At 33.6% G+C, this 18,792-nt stretch overlaps 1 protein-coding gene across 16 annotated transcripts in view; it reads left to right on the forward strand.

The window, feature by feature from the left end:
* The window catches only part of SOX6 (SRY-box transcription factor 6), a 652,380-nt gene that overhangs the window by 257,998 nt on the left and 375,590 nt on the right, over window positions 1-18,792 (forward strand). For all 16 annotated transcript variants that reach the window (XM_037839347.1, XM_037839348.1, XM_037839337.1 and 13 more), the window contains one exon: window positions 13,011-13,251. In XM_037839347.1, coding sequence (XP_037695275.1) covers window positions 13,015-13,251 — 237 coding nt within the window. In that variant the 5' untranslated portion in view covers window positions 13,011-13,014. The remainder of the gene's footprint in view (window positions 1-13,010; window positions 13,252-18,792) is intronic.

Here is an 18,792-nt window from a genome sequence, read left to right on the forward strand (position 1 = left end):
TGACTCCTCAAGTTGATTTTCTAAAGTAAATTGTGGTGAGAGGAGAACTTTAAGGTAAGCTGTTTTCAATCAGCCCATGAGCATGTGCTGGGGTTCTTTAGCACATTAGTAAGATCTTGATTTTAGACTTGATTTAGAAATGAAAAATGGTTGTGAAATAAGTAACATTTTAGAACATTTAAAGTTTGGAGCTAGGGATCACTGATAGGACAATAGTTTCTCAAATAGAAAAGCAAATAAGAAAGCTTTGAAAGGTATTGATGCATTTTACAGGATATGATAGCTTCAACTTTTTCTTTATAGTCAAATCACCTTAAGCACCTATAGCTATTCTATTATACTGAAATATTGCTTCAGTTTAAAACATTAATTCTGAGGAAATGGATCTTAGCCTCCAAGTTCTTGGATTGTTTTATTGAAAATGAAGTAAAGAGGTTAATAATAGGAAGTCTGAATGAGTACTGAATGGGTACTCTGCTATCCTTAGAAATGTAGTTCTCAGCGTCAAACACTGTATGCTTTAGTCTCTCCTGTATAAAGAGTGGTTCCCTCTCATCTCTACCCCTTTTGGGAAATGGTAGCACATATATTTTCACCTCGTGGCTTTGTTCTCTTGATGTGGTTCTAGTCACTGGTCCACTTAGCATTCGGTCATGCTATATTGCCATTGGAAAATTTCCGTTCCATGGAACTTTTATTTATTGTGATTTTTAAAAATTTAGAATCTCTTTCTTCAAAGATGTTTGGGTTTTGGTTGGGTCAGACTATTTTTCTGTGAAGTTTTCTTTAAAGGACATTAATATTCATTTAACATCTACCAATATAGGTACATATATTAATTTACTCTTTACAACAACTCTTCAAGGAAAATATGTTGTCCCTAATCTTACAGATGGGGGCATGGAGGTTCAGAAAGGTTAAGTAACTTCTTAAACTCACAGGTCTGAAAGTTAAATCCCTACCCTAGACTTTCCACTATCCCATACTTTTTCCTTTTGGCTGTAGTTTCTATTAACAATAGTAGCAGTTTTCTAGTTCTAGGCACCATGGATGCAAGTAAAAGATTTGCTTTAGAAGAAATCTCAAAAGCTAATAGATTAGGCGTAATGATTGTAAATGTTTCTGAGGAGACTCACTCAGTTTTGGGAAATTGTGAGATAGTACTTATCGCAGAAGAAAGAACAAGACAGGATAAATAGTGCAGGGTTTTTTTCTATAACAAACACAATTACTTGGGAAAACTAGTTCTGTGGCTTGATAGGTGTACAAAACGGTGCTTGGTAAAGAATCTTTTAATATGCAAGGCAGTGGATAGTCATACTTGAATTTTATAATGATAACTCAAACAATTCTGTGCAATGATTCATGGAAACAATTGGATTCTCATGTTCTCCTGGAGCTGTTTATGACACGTTATCAGCTAATGCAAGGGAGACATTTCAAGCAAATAGCTATAAAAAAGGGAGGAGATGGTAGAGGTAGGGAGGGAGAAATATAAGATAGCAGCATTTTAGTTATTCTCAAAACCAGACTGTTTGGTGCATATAAAAAATGTGGAAATTTGGTTTGGTGGTAAAAACCTCTCTTCAGTTTTCACAGACAATTATAATTTTTAAAAATGCATGTCCTTGTTTATGAGACTTTTCTATTTCTTTCCCCCAGAAGTTATGGTATATGTAATATATGGTAGTCAGATTTTAAGAGGATATCTAAATTACTCTGCATTCCCTGAAATGAACTCTAGACAGGTGATATGTTAAATACCTACTGATGAAGCTCTTCACCTTATTTTCCTTCAAGGATAAATTAGAACTCAACCCCTACTTTTGTAGGGGTTGTGCCTAATGCCATTCAATGCTGGAAAGTAGAAATTGCACCTCTTATTTCATTGGGCCGGGAAGTGAATGGGCGGTGACATGCTTATTTTATTTCACAATTGTCTATATAAGAATACAGTTAAATGTTGATCATCTAGGCTAACCAGGGAAAGCATGTATGCTTAAAAACTAACATGCATTTGTTAGAAAATTTATTGTAAAAAAAAAAACAACAGAACACAATGAACATCCTACTTCCTCAACCAATTTTGCTGTCAAAATGCCTAGAACGAGAGCCAAATGGATTGATTAGAGATTTACTTGCTCTCCTTTTTTCTCTATTAACCAGTAGATAAACTTTGGAAATGGAAAGGAAGGAAAAAGTAATGATAGAAAATCATTTGATTAGATTCTTATTAAATGAGTATCTTGAATATCTAACTGGATTATTCAAAATACAGTTCTATAGGAAAAGTTTAAATTAAGAAGGGATAATTTAGATGGTAATTGAAGAGAGTTAATAATTTAATTTAGATTTACTGTCAGGAAACTTTAACTCTAATAGAATCTTCCCTGGAGCTAGACATATCTGCCTTCTGTATTTACTAGTTATGACTTGAGGCATGTTTTTTTTTAAATAAATATTTTTGTGCCTTGATTTCCTTATTTGTAAAACAGGGATAATGACATTTCCAAAACTCCTAGAGTTGTTTTGAGAACTAAATGAGATAATACATGTAGTAGTTCTTAGCACAGTGACTGGTACTTCATAAGAGCATTTAGTAAAATACTGTTTATGTATCCTTTCAGCCATTTCTCCAATCATCTCTCCAACATCCATCCATCCATCCATCCATCCATCCATTATTTTAGTGTTTCTGACAATGTGGACTGATGGCTTTCTTTGCCATAGAATATGCAGAACTTTTAAAAAATATGAAATGAATTTAAGTGGCCCATGTGTGGGAAGGGAGGTGCCCCCTGAAAATCAAGTTATGTACAGATATCTAGAAATTTTATTTTAAATCCTCTTTCATGGTTACTTTTTTCTGGGTAAATATGATACCCTAAATTTCTTTCTACCCATTTATTTACTAATGTTTAAATAACTGGGAAAATATTTATTGAGTGTTTTCTTTGTTCAAAATATTGTGCTAGATACTGTGGTGAATACAGAGAAGTTTAGGATTTTTGTTCTTGCCCTTGAGAAGTTTGTAATTTGGTTTGGATTATGTATAAAAAGATAATAATAGAAAATATTAAGAAAGATTATATAAGGCAGTATCCAGTAAGTGTCAAAGAGTGATAGAAAACATAAGTTTTCAGAACACTTACTAGAAGTGTTGAGACAGGTGTAGATTACAGTAATCTGGAATAGACTCATTTGGTTTCCTTGTGATAAGAAAGGAAGGTAAGGGCAGTAGGGGAAGACAGGCAGAGCAAATGCTGGGAGACAGAAATAAATGAAGGCTGAGTGTATCATTAAACTGGAGCAGAAGGTTGAAGTAATGACTACTAGAAGATACATTTAGAAAGATTAGTTGGATCTGGATCAAGAAGGCCTTAATGCCAGAGTCGGGAGTTTGGATTTTATTCGGCCGTCGGGGGAGAACATGTTTCTTTATTAGGAGAGTGGCCTGATGCGGGGAGTTGTGGTAAGATTAATTCAGAGGGGGAGATACTGAAACTATAGAAACAAGTTCAGAGTCTGTTGCAAGAGTTCTAGGTATGAGGTGTAATAAGGCATGGTACTAAGGTTATTATGAGTATGTTGAGGAGGAAATGAGAAACATTATGAGAGAAAGGTTGATACGGCTTAATGACAGGCTGGCAATGAGGAACAAGGATAAAAAAAACAGGAGATGGATATGTTGTTCACGTTTTGAGCTTATATGATTGGGAAAATGATGTTCTTCTGGGTGTGGATGAATGAGGGAGGGTGTTGAGGAAAATAATGATGAATCTAATTTTGTGTTTGTTGAGTATGACATAGCAGAGTACATCTTGGTGTAAACATCTGGTCCTTTGAGGACTGTTGAATCTCAGAGATGAGAGAGAATTCAGGGTTGGGGGATAAATAGTAATAATCATATGGTTTGGGTGTTAAGTAGTAAGATAATTGATAAAAAGAATAGGGGAAGAATAAGGTTGAGGGTGGCAGCATTAATACGTGAGTGTTTCATGTGATTATCTGTTCACCTAATTTAAAAAGAAATAAGCTGTTTGCTCATCCCTCTCTCTTTCTCTGCTTTTCCCTCCCTCTTTCTTTCCAATATTATTTATTGTTCCTAATGTGTTGTGGACTGTGCTGGGCACTGGGGATCCTTCAAGGAACATACAGGATGAGCTTCTTTTTCATCAAACCAAATCTTTTAATGTTTTCTATTTTTCTTCCATTTACTATAAGTTTATGATAATATCTATGCAAGCATTTATCTCCCAGGGTCTGGAAGACATTCTCTGACAGCAGGTTTCCTTTTCTTCCTCTTGTTGATAATTTTTATTATTGCTATATTATAAAGAATATTCTGGAGGAGTATAATTTTAGGAGTGGATTAAATTGCCCATCACTGAAGTTCAAAAAAATACTGATTGCATCCCCTTTTCTGGAGGTTTCTGTTGTGTAATGTTTATAAGCAAGGTCTCCTGGAAAGAAAATTTATTACTTGAAAGTTGGCAAGGTCAAGGAAAAACATGCTTTTCTAGAAAAGTTTTATTTCTCACATTCTAACACTTGGATATTACACTTTATATCTTAATGATGTGAAATTGATCTAAAAATCACAATAAAATTTGCAGCTAACTGATTGGACTTCCTCTTTCTCCTGTTTATCCCAACCTTATTCTACTTCTAGTCACAAAGTCCACCCTATGTCTTTACCATTTCCTCTACCCTTCCATAATAAAATGGAGAAACAAATAGGAATGGCATGCAGGACTGACTGACTCAGATTTATAAAGGATTAAAGCATCATTCTGAGGGATGATATATCAGATTGCAAATGTATGAATTTGTATGCTGAGATTCAAGCTCAGGGAATTCTGTGCTGTTTATGGTCCTTAATTCATTCCACTTTACGTTTGTGCAGTGCACCCCTCCCCCTTACCTCAATTACCCAACGGGTCCACTTTTGTGTTAGAAGATTTTAAAAGATAGAATTTAGAACAGAGTTATCAGGTAAAAATGGAATACCAGGCATTAGCTGTAAGTATGACACACTTTTCTGATAGCAAGAGAGATACTATTGATTAAAGAAGAAAACTCCTATGCTGGTGGTATTTGAGAATGGGAAAGTTAGTTTTTGCCATATTGGAAAGAATGATGCAAATCTGAATGCTTTAAATTATATGTTAGATAGATACAAGATCACTGTTCTAAGAGAACTTTTAAAAACAGTCTGTTTGGAGCAGCAAATATATTAATGGCATTTATATAATTTGTGTCTTGGGAATATTCAGAGTATGGGAGAAACATGCCAATTTTCAGCGCTTTAGTATTAACCCAGCTTTGGGTTCCTGAGATCACTTTGATAGTGGGCCAATCTGGCCACCAAATTTGGAAAAGAATTCCAGATGCTGAGTGTTTCAGTAATAGTTGTGGACATTTACCCTATCCTTGGTTACTTTTCTAAACTTGGAGAGAAATACAAAATCAATTTTGTGAGGTGAATTTTCAATCCCAAAAATACCAGGCTACTTTAGAAGACAAAAATAAAGCATGCCGTTTTTCTATTAAGGAGAAATTAAGACAAAAGCCTTTGAGGTTGGATCCTGTGAGTCCTTTTCCAATTTTGGAAAGGTTTCTAGCCTAGAAAGAAATCTCTGAAAGTATGGTTTTTATAAGTGGACATGCTATTGGCATGCACTTAATGTTAACAGCCCAAATAGCACTGATATAATTTGTAGGTCTTGTACTATAACTGGAAAATGGTAGTGCCCTTACTGGTATTTGTATTCACTTTTATGTATTGGTCTTTCTTGTTGTTTTTCATTTTTATTTAATGTAAGACTAATAAATCTTATTGTTAAATAACATAAAGATTGCATCATAGCATTTAGTATTAAAATGCACTCCTTTTACTCTGTAGAGAGATTTAGATTTGATTTTTTGTTTTCTTCATGGTAATTATGTTTGCACTTTGCTGATCACTAGTTGTGCATTATTACAATGGAAGGTGACAATTTGATTGTCTTCAATTGGAGAAACAAGTAATTTTATATTCACTAAGCTGTCAGGTAACACTAACTCACAGTACTAAGAGCTCCTGGCAATGTGGCTTGGCACCTATATTTAACTGCTTTGATGCTTGTGTAACCTCTGCTGAATCAGAAATACTTTGCCTCCTGGAAATGATTTTCAGAATTGTACAATGAGGTTTTCATTAAGTAGACAAACTAAAAATGAACTGCGAAGCCATGGTTGTTTCTCCCCTCCCCACTCCTCCCCCTTCTTCCCCCTCCCCCCTTCTCCTCCTCCTTCCTTTTTTCCTCCTCTTCCTTCTCTTCCTCTTTCTCCTCTTCTTGGATAGTTACCTGACATTTATACCTTATTTCATTATATAAAAGAAAAGACTTGCTGGATCACTCTATTTAGCTATAGGAAAACCTCAGAGATTAATTTATTTACATAATTTTGTTCAGTATCACATGTGTGAGCTTTCATATTTTGAAATACTCTACTACTATGAATTTTCATTTTTCTCTTTTTTTCTGGCAATGTTAAATAAAGAATGAAAGTAGAGATAAGAATTGAAAAGCACACGCTTACAGCTTCCTTCCCTCTTTCTCTGAGAAGTCATTGTTTTGGTTTATAGTATTTTATTAATAATAGGATAAGATATCCTGTAATTGGGCTTATCTGTTAATGAATTGGTTTCAAGCTGACAGAAACATGTCTTTTATTCACTTTAAAAATTATGGTTCTCATTTAATGTGGAGAGGAGATTCAAAGTAAACATATATAAATAAATTCATTTTACTATTTTTTAGACAGCTTTCTTTCACTCAAGCCACATAGAAGGCTTTCAGTTGAGCTATAAAGTCATTGTGCTTGATTAAAATACTCTAAGTTAGTGTATATTTATAGCAGGCAGTGTTTGGTTTTGCTCTTATTGTTAAGTGACTGGTTTTATTTATATACTTTGGGCCCGGCTTTCCAAAGCAAAAATCCCAACAAATTACTGGTAGATACACTGTGAGGAAACTTAATATTATTTCTAGCAAGCGAAAAGTGTAGAGAGAAGCTACATGAAGTCAATTTGTTTTGATCCCAAGAAGAAACTGGATATACAGGGACACATGTGATTATTGTAGGTTTTCCATAGGCAGGCAGGCAGGCAGGCAGGCCAGTCTTTAGTCTGGTTGCCTGCGCCTTCCAATAGATACTAACCAATTAGACAGAAGTGGTTACATGATGTAACATTATCAGGAGAAATAATTCACAAGTCAAAGCATTCCAAGACATATGAGCTCTAGTCCAAAGAACAGTCTTAAGCTATATAATATGACAGCAATATTGTTAGCTAAATATAATCTCCAGAAACAAAATGATGATTTAAGAAGAATCTGTTCCCCGTAGTCCCTGTTTTATAAGAACATCAACCTTTGGAAGCAATTTTGGTACTTTGGGAAAATCTTGGTGTGAAAAATTGGAAACTTTCAACAGATCAAGATCCATTAATTTGAGACCCTTTTTAAATATAACTCAAGGGCCTCAAATGTATTTCATTAGGCTCATCTCTGTTGATTCTGATAGCTAACTCATTATAAGCGAGTTTTCTTGTAGCAGCTACTGTTTGTGTCATCATATGTGTTCTAAAAGAACCATTACAAACTCTAGAAGATAGGTTTTTAACTTTCCAAGTTAGCTTCGAAAGCAGTTACCTTCTTTTTTACTGAATTTTCTCAGTTGCCTATCAAACAGATGTGAGGTACAGAGAAGCCTGGCAAAAGCCTGGGGAAGTTTGGGAGTGGAGTGGGGGAGAGGAGATGGGAGAGCTGGATAAAACAATATAAGGAATCAATAACAACCCCAGCCTTTACCTGAGTGGAACTGGGAAAGTTTTAAAAGGAATAGATTTATTTTAATGTCTTAAATCAGTGTCGCCCCCAACCCCCACTCCAGGATCCTTAAACGTGGGAATTAGAGGTACAGGAAGAAGGTTTTTAAATCATTCTTTGCCCTAGGCTGGGATTGGCATCCTTTGTAGGGGTTCCTGGGTATTGTGCATTTTGGCAGCTGAACATATCTCTTACTCATGCTCCTTAAAATGAGAAGCACTGTGTTATATTTTTGGAAAATTAGTTGTTTATTTCTCAGTATCAGATCAATTGCAGCATTAAATTAACAGTGAATTATCTGACTAAAATAATTCAACCTTAGTAGCCTGGGGCTGAGCAGCAAAAATAAATGTGAATGTTGGCCTGGGATTTTAATTTTTTTTTTTTTTTTTTAAGGAAAACAGCCATTTAAATTTTGCTTTATGTTAAAAACAGGGCTTCTTTTGAATAAATGTAACATATCTAAAATGTGAATACCATTTGATAATAATCTTAAATGTAATGATAATATTTTTAAAGATCAGATTAAAAATATTGTTCCAGTAAGTTCAGTGGCTCGTTTAGATAGTTATGAAATTCCCAAATCATAGTTTTGAGAGATGGATTCTTTCCAAGCAATAGTTAAAAAAAAATTTTTTTTTTGCCTTACGAGAAAGCTGTTTAAAAATAATCTTAACTTTAAAAAATATACAAATAACTTTTTTAAAAATAACAACATAAATCAGAAAAGTTTAAAGTTCTAGAAAATACAATATTCTGAGATAGAGGACTTAACATATAGATATCCAGACTTGTCATCATTTTATAAAGTTTTTGACCAGATAATTTTGATTTCTTGTTAAAGGCAGAAAGTAAATTTTCTGTCTGAGTAGTCAGATTTTATACTGGAGTTTTGGAGTAATATAATTATCATCTTTCTAGAGGCACTCCTACTGACTTTCTAGAGAACATCATCAATTACTAGAGGCTTTATCTTCAGCAATCTCATTCTCAGAAGTCTTAAGCTCTGAAGTTCTTCCCAGTGGTTTGGCATCCTGGGAATTTGCTTGATCTGTTGGGCAGAGACATTTCAAACTCAGGGAATGCATGATGTAAATTTAGTTTTATGTGTCCCAAAGATAACTATTTCTCTTTGGAGGTTTTACTTGATAATAGCTATGCCCCAGAAAACCATCTTGTTTAACCAATGTGATAAGTTGACAATGTAGTTTTTCTCTCTGATTATAATGTACTCTGTGTAGTCAATACACTGGTACCATGTGAGTGTAATTTCCTCTTTTATTTTATCTCCAATGCACTGTATTATAAATAAACAGTTAAAAAAAAAAACACCAAACAAATCTGTTGCATCTCCTTTTAAGATTGTACCACTGTAGACACTTGTTCTAGTAAAGTAGAATTGGGCGCATTTGATTGCATTTAAATTTTTCATGCTTCAGCAGTTTGGCTGGGAGCACAGTAAAGAAAAATCCCATGAGCGAGGATAGTTTAGAATAATAGAACTTGATTTTGTGTATTATAGCGGCAACATTTGCGCTGCTTTAGTTAGGGTTGTGTCAGCACTTCCATTATAAACCCCTGTTTTCAGGGGGTATAACTAGGGAGATTTTTTTTTAATACAAATTAAAAAAACAATTCATTTGAATGATTTTTAAGTTATAATAGTACAAAAATAAAACAAAGTGAAGTCACATTGAAATTGACCATTTTCACATGGATTTTGATTCTTTCCTTTGCTTATTTGTTGTATATGGCAATAGCTAAAGTAAGGTACTATTCTGATACACTGGGGGTGAAAATTCTTGTAATGGAAAATTACTGAAATGGCATAAAAAATAAGCCTAAGCTTTCCATGAGACATTTAAAACATTAAAAATAAGCCTATATTTGATTTATGAGTTTGGAAAGGAGAGTAGCTATGGTGTAGTGGTTATAGCATAGGCATTCCCAAAAGTCACATGTCGGCAGCTTCTAGAATACAGTTTAGTTGGTCTAGTAAAGTGTTCTAAAAGGGAAAGCTAAAATAAACAAAATGAATACAGATGTAATCAATCTAAGGATTTTTATTAAAGTATGTAAAAATAATGAGCAAATCTAATCCAATAACCAGTAAATCTAAGACTTAATTAATAAAGTATGCATTAAAATTAGTTTGTGCCTACTTTCGTTTGGAAAAAAAAAACACAAAACCACTACCACAATCAACAACCAAATCAACAACAACAAAAAAATCTTAGGCCCAACAATTTTATTAAAAGAAATGCCCTCAGTGGAGCAATACCTTGCTTAAAAAATCAAAAATAACCTTTTTTTCTCTGCTAACAGCATATTTGAGCACTATATTAAAGTAAACGCAAGAACTTAAAATATATGGAAAAAAAACATCTTGGAACAAAAAGGGGGAAATTTTAAAGCTGAGTATGCCTTCTTTGGTTAACTAGCATTGTCCTACCTTCGCTGTTTCCATGTCCCCTGATAATGGTGTGAGCTGATGATGAACAGTCAGATTTAATATTGATATTTTTTGACAGCCTATCTTTTATTTGCACCCTCGACATACATTTGTATTTGTTGGTGCAAAACAAAAGACAAATTGTGTGATGTTATAAATAAGTAGTTTTCCTGAATGGTCACTGGAGGGATCACCAGAAGACTGTTGATGAAGTAGAGGTGAAGCCTTTCCTCACTAATTGTATTCAGCGTGTAATTTCTAAACTTCCCTCTGAATTTTGATTTTCAATTAACACTCCCCATTTGAAGATAATTTTCTATTTAATGTAATTGCAGGAAATAATTTATTGGCTGATTAAGACTGTGGGCCCAGCCTTCCTTAAGAAAACACTCTAACAAACCAGCTTTTAATCTAAACTCATAGCTCTGGACGGACTTAGTCTATTTTTACAGCTGCACAGTTATGTTTAATTAGAATTGTATGCTGTTGTTCATTGGTACAGTTTATAGTTGAAATTATTCTTAAGAGACTGTTTTCATTTTGGGTTTAGTGTCATGATGAATTTATACCAAAGAAACAATCACAGGTATTGCCATTGGAAGGAACCAATTCACTTTTTAATAAGAGGATGTCTGTTGGGGAGCTGAAGTCACTGTGAGTTTTTGGATTGTGACATTGAGTTGGGTTTAACTGTTTTAAAAAGCAGCAAACTTATTCTCTTGTTTTTAATGTGAATGATTACGTTATTGGAACTGTCATCTGAATTATGAAAACATTCTTGTTGTTTATGGCAAGCTCTTGATAAACTTACAGAACAGTTATTTTGCAGTTATAATTTGTCTGGTCTTAGTAGAGAATTTATGGGGCCAAGGAAGTAAGCTCTTGAGTTATTTTTCTCTACTAAGAGATATTCTTTGGTATCGTTTTCCACAAGGCCATATACATTTATCCATTTATTAGTATTGATGGAAATTGGTCATGAATAAATTTATCTGATTCTTTGATACAGTACTCTTTTGAACATTTAATTTCTTTCTCCTCAAAGAAAATATAGGCATTTTTTTTCACTTCCGTTCCCCCGTTTTATTTTCTAGTATGAAGCTAATAGATGAAACTTTCTTATTTGTACAGTGATTATTATAAATAGGTATCAGCATTTTAATATGTTTCAAAGCACTTCAAAAGCTTGTAATACTTTTATTTAGAACTGTGCATAATTAGATTAGCTGTTCTTATATTAATTTTTTTTCACTGTAGGATACAAAATCTGAGCCCCCTCATTAATTGTGAGAAATTTAGCATTAGCTGTTAAATCCTATGTGAAACATGGGCTGCTACATAAAAACTACTGTTTAAATTGGAATTAACTTAATTATTTTTCTTTGCACTTGATATTTCCTTCACTGCAATATTCATGAAAGCATGTGACAGATTTGTAAATTTAACTGTTAATCTCAGATTTCTAGACCCTTTAATCAGTATTTATTTGTCTGTAGAAACAGTACTAGCAAGTTAATGATTTGCTAATTTGAAAAATGCTCATGTGGTTTCCTATGTTAACTGATTTGTGCATTTTAAAAAAATGGTATGAAATCAATTAATGTTAAAAAGCAATTAAGGTGGAGATTTTATTCCTTTCATTACACAGCAGTTTTATAGCTGTAAAAAGTTTTAGGAAATATTCAATTGCCACTTCTTTTAAGTTATGAATTTCTTTTAGTAGTTTTATTTCTAACCATTTTACTAAGAAAATCATCTTGATAAAGTGATAGTCTAAAATTTTTGAAAATCTGTTTAGAAGTTATGATTTTATGATGATATATGAAAGTCCAGAAAGGAGAGCTTGTTGTGCTGAATGTAGTTGTTTTTATTTTTGGATATATAAGTGAATATTCAGTAATTGTTTTTGAATGTTTTTAAATATTGTGCATAGTAGGTATTTTGCAATTTTCATTGTAGATGCTTTGAACCTTGTATGTACTTTCTCATATAAAATAGAAGTATAGATATTTAAACTACTCAAGCAAATGGTACAAATTGCCTTAAGATTAATCTCACATTATCAGCCACTCAATCAATATGTCACTTAAACTTTTAGAGCAGTTGACATATTTTTAAAGTCGTTAGAAAAGGATCAGCTCGACTCTAAACGGTGTTAGGCCTAGCACTCATAATACAAGATGTAAGCCAAGAAGTCAGGACCAGATTTGCTTTGGAATTCCATTAGAGATCATTCACTCTCCTGATTATATTTTCCTATATAGAGTTCCTTCAATAAGCAGTGAACTCATTTGCCAGTTCATTCCTTCACTTTTTTTCATTGCCACCTGTCTTACTAATTACTCTCAAGAACCTTGGAATCTTAGAATTTAGTTGTGAGAACTGGAAGGAAGCACACACACATGCACACACAATATGCATTATGAAAACTTATTCCATACAAATTTCATTTGTAGATTGATAAAAGGAAATATGCAGTAATTACTGGGAAGAGGTTTGCTGAGTAAAGAGCAAAGATTGAAAGGCAGGGCAGTTATTTTTCAGCGGTTTAGACAGGAACATAAACGTCTCTAAAGTTAGAGAACTTTCCTTAATTCCTGGATTAGTCAGATGCAAGAGATGGTTTATTAGTTTGTCATTGACAGCCAATGTTAACCCATGCTATTTTCCTTCTTCTGCAGAAGAATGTCTTCTAAGCAAGCCACCTCTCCATTTGCCTGTGCAGCTGATGGAGAGGAAGCGATGACCCAGGATTTGACCTCCAGGGAAAAGGAAGAGGGCAGTGATCAACATGTGGCCTCCCATCTGCCTCTGCAGCCCATAATGCACAACAAACCTCATTCTGAGGAGCTACCAACACTTGTTACTACCATTCAACAAGATGCCGACTGGGACAGCGTTCTGTCGTCTCAGCAAAGAATGGTGAGCTTTTAAAATCTGGTCACATTTTATGTAATGAGCATGACCTCATGGCAAACAGATGTTTTAGAGAAAGCTCAAAATACAGAGCATTAGGGTTGTTTCTATTCAGGTCATGAAACAACCACCATCCACATATCATTAATATGCTGGTACCTGTGAAAAATTTTAGAATGGTTTGTGATTTAGTATGTGTCCATTATTAGGTCAACTTGCCAAAATCTCTCAACTTAAGGCAGTGAATTTGGTAGTATCACAAAATAAATATAATCATAATACACATGGCTGTGTATTAAAATAGAAAAATACTATTAAGCAAATATATCTATGTGAATGATGTCATGTGGTAAATTCATCTTCAGTGATAAAATTAAGATATTTATAATTCTGAATGGTCTTGCTTGATTTATAATAAAGCTTTTCTTACTTCTGTGCCTATTTATCAATTTCAAAAAGATATGCAAAGCTTCTGAGTGTTATTCAATCAGGCTGAAGGAGGTTGCCCTAAAGGTAGAAACAATGTCAAATACATGCAGCATATTACCCAGCTTTCCCATGTTAAATTCCACCTCTAACCATTAAAAAAGAAAGCAGACTGACATTAGTTAGAGAGTTTAAAGCAAAAAATATTAAGGATCTAGAACTGACTGAAACCTTAATATATTTTATTGGATTGGAAATTTTAAACCTGGCTTTGCATCTTAACTTTCTGTTAAGTTAATGAAAAATATTTTAAATGGGCAATAAGGAAAATCTTTATTCCTTAATAAAAAATAAGGTGATATTTAAAATTTTCTTTCCTACTAATAGCATATATTTAAATTCTTGCCATATACTTAATATCTCAGAGTCAATTCAAAGACTTGTTTCAGTAATTTATCAAGGCAGATGTTTTTCTTTTTCAGATGTTTTTGCAGACACAGTTGGTGCCCTGGAGCAGTAGGTGAAAAATAGAGAATTAGAAGATAAATAAGACTTTTCTAGAATGAATTTTAGGTTTTTAAAGGGGTCAACATTGTACAAGTAGATAGATCCCCTGAAGATTTACTTTCCTTGTGTAGGAAGAAGGTATAATAACAGATGAAAAATCTTCTGTTTTTCTCACTGAAATTAAGTTGTTCATTTTATACCTCCAAGGTAGCATGGGTGAAATCGATATACAGTCATTGCCACTTACTTGTTGATAAGATAATGGGTCTATGTTACATTTTCATGTCAACAAATATTTATTGAGCACCTTCTATGTGCCAACCATTCTGCTAGGTTCTGGCTGTATAACGGTAAAGAAAACAGACATGATTCATGCCTTCATGAAGCTTGCAGTCTAGGACAGGGAACATAAATAAATATATTCACAGATAAATATAGAATTAAAATTATGATAAGTGCTATAAAGAAAAAGAACAGAATGCTATGTGAGAGAACATAATGGTGCAAAACTAATTTAGAATGGATGATTAAGGGAATGTCCTCTCTGAGTTAAGAATGATAGGAGCTAGCCAGGCAAGGAATGGGAGGAAGAGTAAAACAGCAAGAGGAAACAGCATGTCCTTGAGGTAAGAGAATTCTAACTGAGTTTAAGGAAATGAAAGATAGTCTTTGTAGCTGGAGTGTAATGAATGAAGACGGAATGTAGCATCAGATGTGGCTAGAGAGATTGGTAGGAGCCAGATCAAAGAGGACCTTGTGGATGACATTATGGAGTTTTTATTTTATTCAAAGTGCAATGGAAAGCCATTGAAGGTTTAAGAACATTTCAAACAAATAATTCTGGCTGTGGTGTACTGTATGGATGGGTGGGAAAAAGCAGGAAGACCTAATGGGAGGCTATTTCAGAAGTTCAGGTGGGAGATTGATAGTTGCTTGGACAAATGTGGAGGCAGAGGGTAGAGGAAAGGTATAGATTCAAGATATAGTTTGACTTTGATGTCAAATATAATCATATAAAATAAAAATAACCTGTCTGGATAATATGGGTAGAGACAAAAATAATACAATTAAAATTTTACTTCTTAAAAATATATATATATATTTTTTACTTTTTTAAAGAACACTTTTCTTAGTAAAATTTTGTTTTTATCTTGGCAAGTGCCAAATTGCTTTGGTGATTTATTCTCAAAGTTATTTGATCTAAAATTTTGTTAGATAAATAGATATTTATTAATATGCTTACCAAATTTTTATTAAGTGGGAGTTATGGTAGTATAAAATAGTTTAAAGTATGTTTTTTATTACTGTAAAGGAAATCATACTGACTAGAAATGTTTTCAAACTTTCACTCCCTTTTTATATCAAGCATTGCTTTCCACTGTAGTCTTTGTGTATTCTGAATGTCTCGAAGCCAAAATATTTTGTTTTAACTCCCACTCTATAGTATTTCCCAGCTGTGTACTTATATGGTGTAATAAAAGGATTTAACAAATGGGAAATAGCAGCTGCATTTGGAAATTCCCTTTGTGTTCCCTTTTCATTTGATAGATTCAATAATGTGTAACAACTGTAACATTAAACCTGTAATGACTTATACTGCAAGTATCATATCACCAACCAATTTTTCTCTATAGGGGGAAAAAAAAAAAAACAATAGAAGGATTTTAGGTTTCCAGGGAGTACTGTAAGCCAACATATAGTATTTGTGTATGTGTTTGTGTATGTGTTGGCATGAGGACTGCGACTAAAGTAAAATTTAAAATAAACATCTACCTCATTCTTCTTTAAAATAAATATGAAGTCCAAAAGTATTGTTATGAAGTGAAGCAAAACTTGTAGTTCTCTTCAATGGATCATATTACGTACTCACTGTAATTGAACCCATAAAATAGTTATGGAGAAATAAAATTTTAAAGAAAATGTAAGAATCAAAAAACAAAATTTTGTCAACAACCTATTCAATTTCCATTGTTATTTTCTCTCTGTGATGGCTCTCATTCATAGACAGTTAAAAGTTTCTTATCTCCTAGGTTCAGGAAGGGTTTTTTTTTTTTTTTAAATATCAAGACATCAGAGGAGGTTTTGTAAAAGAGAGGGTAAAGACAAAGCAAAGAAGTCCTTCTAATCCCTACTTCCTGATTAGGAAAAAAAAAAACAAAACTATGAATGTTAAAATTCTGATTAATTATTTTGAAGTGGCACTCCAACTAAAGATGAGACTACAGTTTCAAATAAGGAAAATAATTCATTATGGCATAGGCAAAGGAGAATGGAAATTTTAGATATAAGAATTCAAGGACCAATTTGAGATAGAAATTTAAACTCTGATTTTTATTACAATTGCTTGTATTAGGGACCCCAAATTGTTCATTTTTAAATTAGTGTGTTGTGTTAATTGGTGAAATATGATTGAAGTTTGAAAAGTTAGTATAAATAAGAATTCCCTGTCCTTGTTCTCTAGGTACACCACTACTATTTTTGTCATGGCACCAGTGCACCAGCACCTTTTTTGCAGAGGAGTATTGACCCTGTGTACTGAAATATGTTTTTGTTCCCAACAGGAGTGATTTGTTAGGCAGGAATAAGTTTATGTAATTTTTTCATGGAAATAATGTATGCTATATAATTCTTTTTAATATTAATATGCATGGAGAAATTTATTTGTGTCAATGTTTAGTGACCTGCAAATGCTATTGTGTGTAATGATTACATGATTATGTGCTAAAGAATGCACCTGTAGAAAGATCATGTGAGCCTGCCTATATATTGTTAGTGAACTTATCTGCAAATTGTATACAGTTTTATGCTACAAATTATATATAGTAACTTGTTGCATCAAATGGATAAATTGAGATGTGCACGCTATTTTGAGCCTTTTTGTTTGTTTTAGAGTAAGTTTAGGAATTTGACCATCACCAGTTACTATTTTCCAGGCACAGGCAAGAGCCTTGCTATCCTAGAACTTAGATTCTAGTAGTGTGACATCCAATAAAGCAGTCTGAGAAAATTTCAGACAATGATAAATGCTATGAAGAATATTAAATAAGAAAACATGATAGAGAATGACTGGGAGGCTACTTGAAACAGAGCAAGGAAGCTGTGACATTTGGATTGAGTTTTGAATGATGAGAAGGAACCAACTAATAAATATTTAAGGAACGTATCAAATCCAGACTGCATAGTAAGAACAAAAAGCTTTTGGTTGGTGTCTTTGAGGAACAGAAAGCAAACCAGGGTGGCTGGAGTGGAATGGGTGAGAGAGTGGTATGAGGTGAAGTCAAGGCGGCAGATGGCAGATACAATGGGGTTTTGTAGGCTGTATGAAGTATTCGGACTTCATTTCAAGTGCAAGAGGAAGCCATTGGAAGATTTTAAGCAACTGATTAACATGATTTTATTTATATTTTTAAAAGATCACATTGGCCGCTGTGTGGAGAATGTATTGTGGGAAATAAGGTTGGAAAAAGGGAGACACTTAGGAAACCACTGAAATAGTGCAAGTGAAAGTTTGATAAGTAGAAGCGTGAGCTATTAGTGGAGATTATTCATTGAGGAGTTACTAGAGATTCTGAAGAAGACCAGATTCACACAGAGGGTGGGGAGAATATTTTAAATGATGTACATGTGGGCAGGAACTTAGTCATGAATTAATAAGAAACGAATTTGTCAAGAGACCAGGGTGAGGTGGGGGTGTGGGGTGAGAGTGTGGGGTAGGGTGGAGACATGCTCCTGGGCAGGGCAGAGAATGGCCTCAAGCAGAGAGACAGAGGTTTTTTACCTAAAAATGAACTGTCTGTGGGTGATTTCTGGGATAGGCCATGGTGATATGAGCAAGGGTTCCAACAGCATCTCTTACAAGGTCCAAAACATGGAATCAAGATTGTAAGTGGGACCTTGTACAAACGTGTGCACATAAGTACTTGCACGCTATTTTAAATATGTATTTTTTGAGGGGGAGGGAAATAGAATTAGATGCATCTGGCTTTTAACTACTAGTCTAATTAAGTAGATAGAAATAACCATACTGAATGAACATTCAGCCCCAGAATATCTGAATTTCTTATTTTAGAGACCTACTTGAACTCCCCAGGGTGAGTTTTAGCTTCTAGAAATGTTTTTAAATAGATTTTCCATTACAAATAAAATATGCCAGTAATGTCCTATGTGATTGAAAGAAAATAATAATAAATATGTTGCAAAATTTAATTAATAACTGTCCTGAACAATAGTTTCTTGCTTGTAAACAATTTGTCTCTTGCCTTCAATCCAATAAAGTTGCTAATCTCAACTCTGGAGTGTTTTATTTAGTCACTTGAAGTCATAAAAATTCTGGTGTGGACTTTGTAACATTTCTGGGAATGGAGCTGTAGTCAATATATGATAATATAGTCCAGGAATTTTGAGCGAGGATTTAATCCTTTTCAGCCATGCTTTTTGTTGTGACAGACTCTTAGAACACTTCTAATTATGTTACCTTTTAAAAGATTTTAAAAACTTGACTCGTTGCCAGGTTTTTATATTTAGTCATTTAAGATTGTAGGTAGCACCCAAATGAAATTTATTTCCTCACATTTATTGGAATTGTACTTTTGAAAGTGCACTGAAACCCAGTGG

The sequence above is a fragment of the Choloepus didactylus genome, chromosome 6, assembly GCF_015220235.1.
Source record: "Choloepus didactylus isolate mChoDid1 chromosome 6, mChoDid1.pri, whole genome shotgun sequence".
NCBI classification, from domain to species: Eukaryota; Metazoa; Chordata; class Mammalia; order Pilosa; family Megalonychidae; genus Choloepus; species Choloepus didactylus.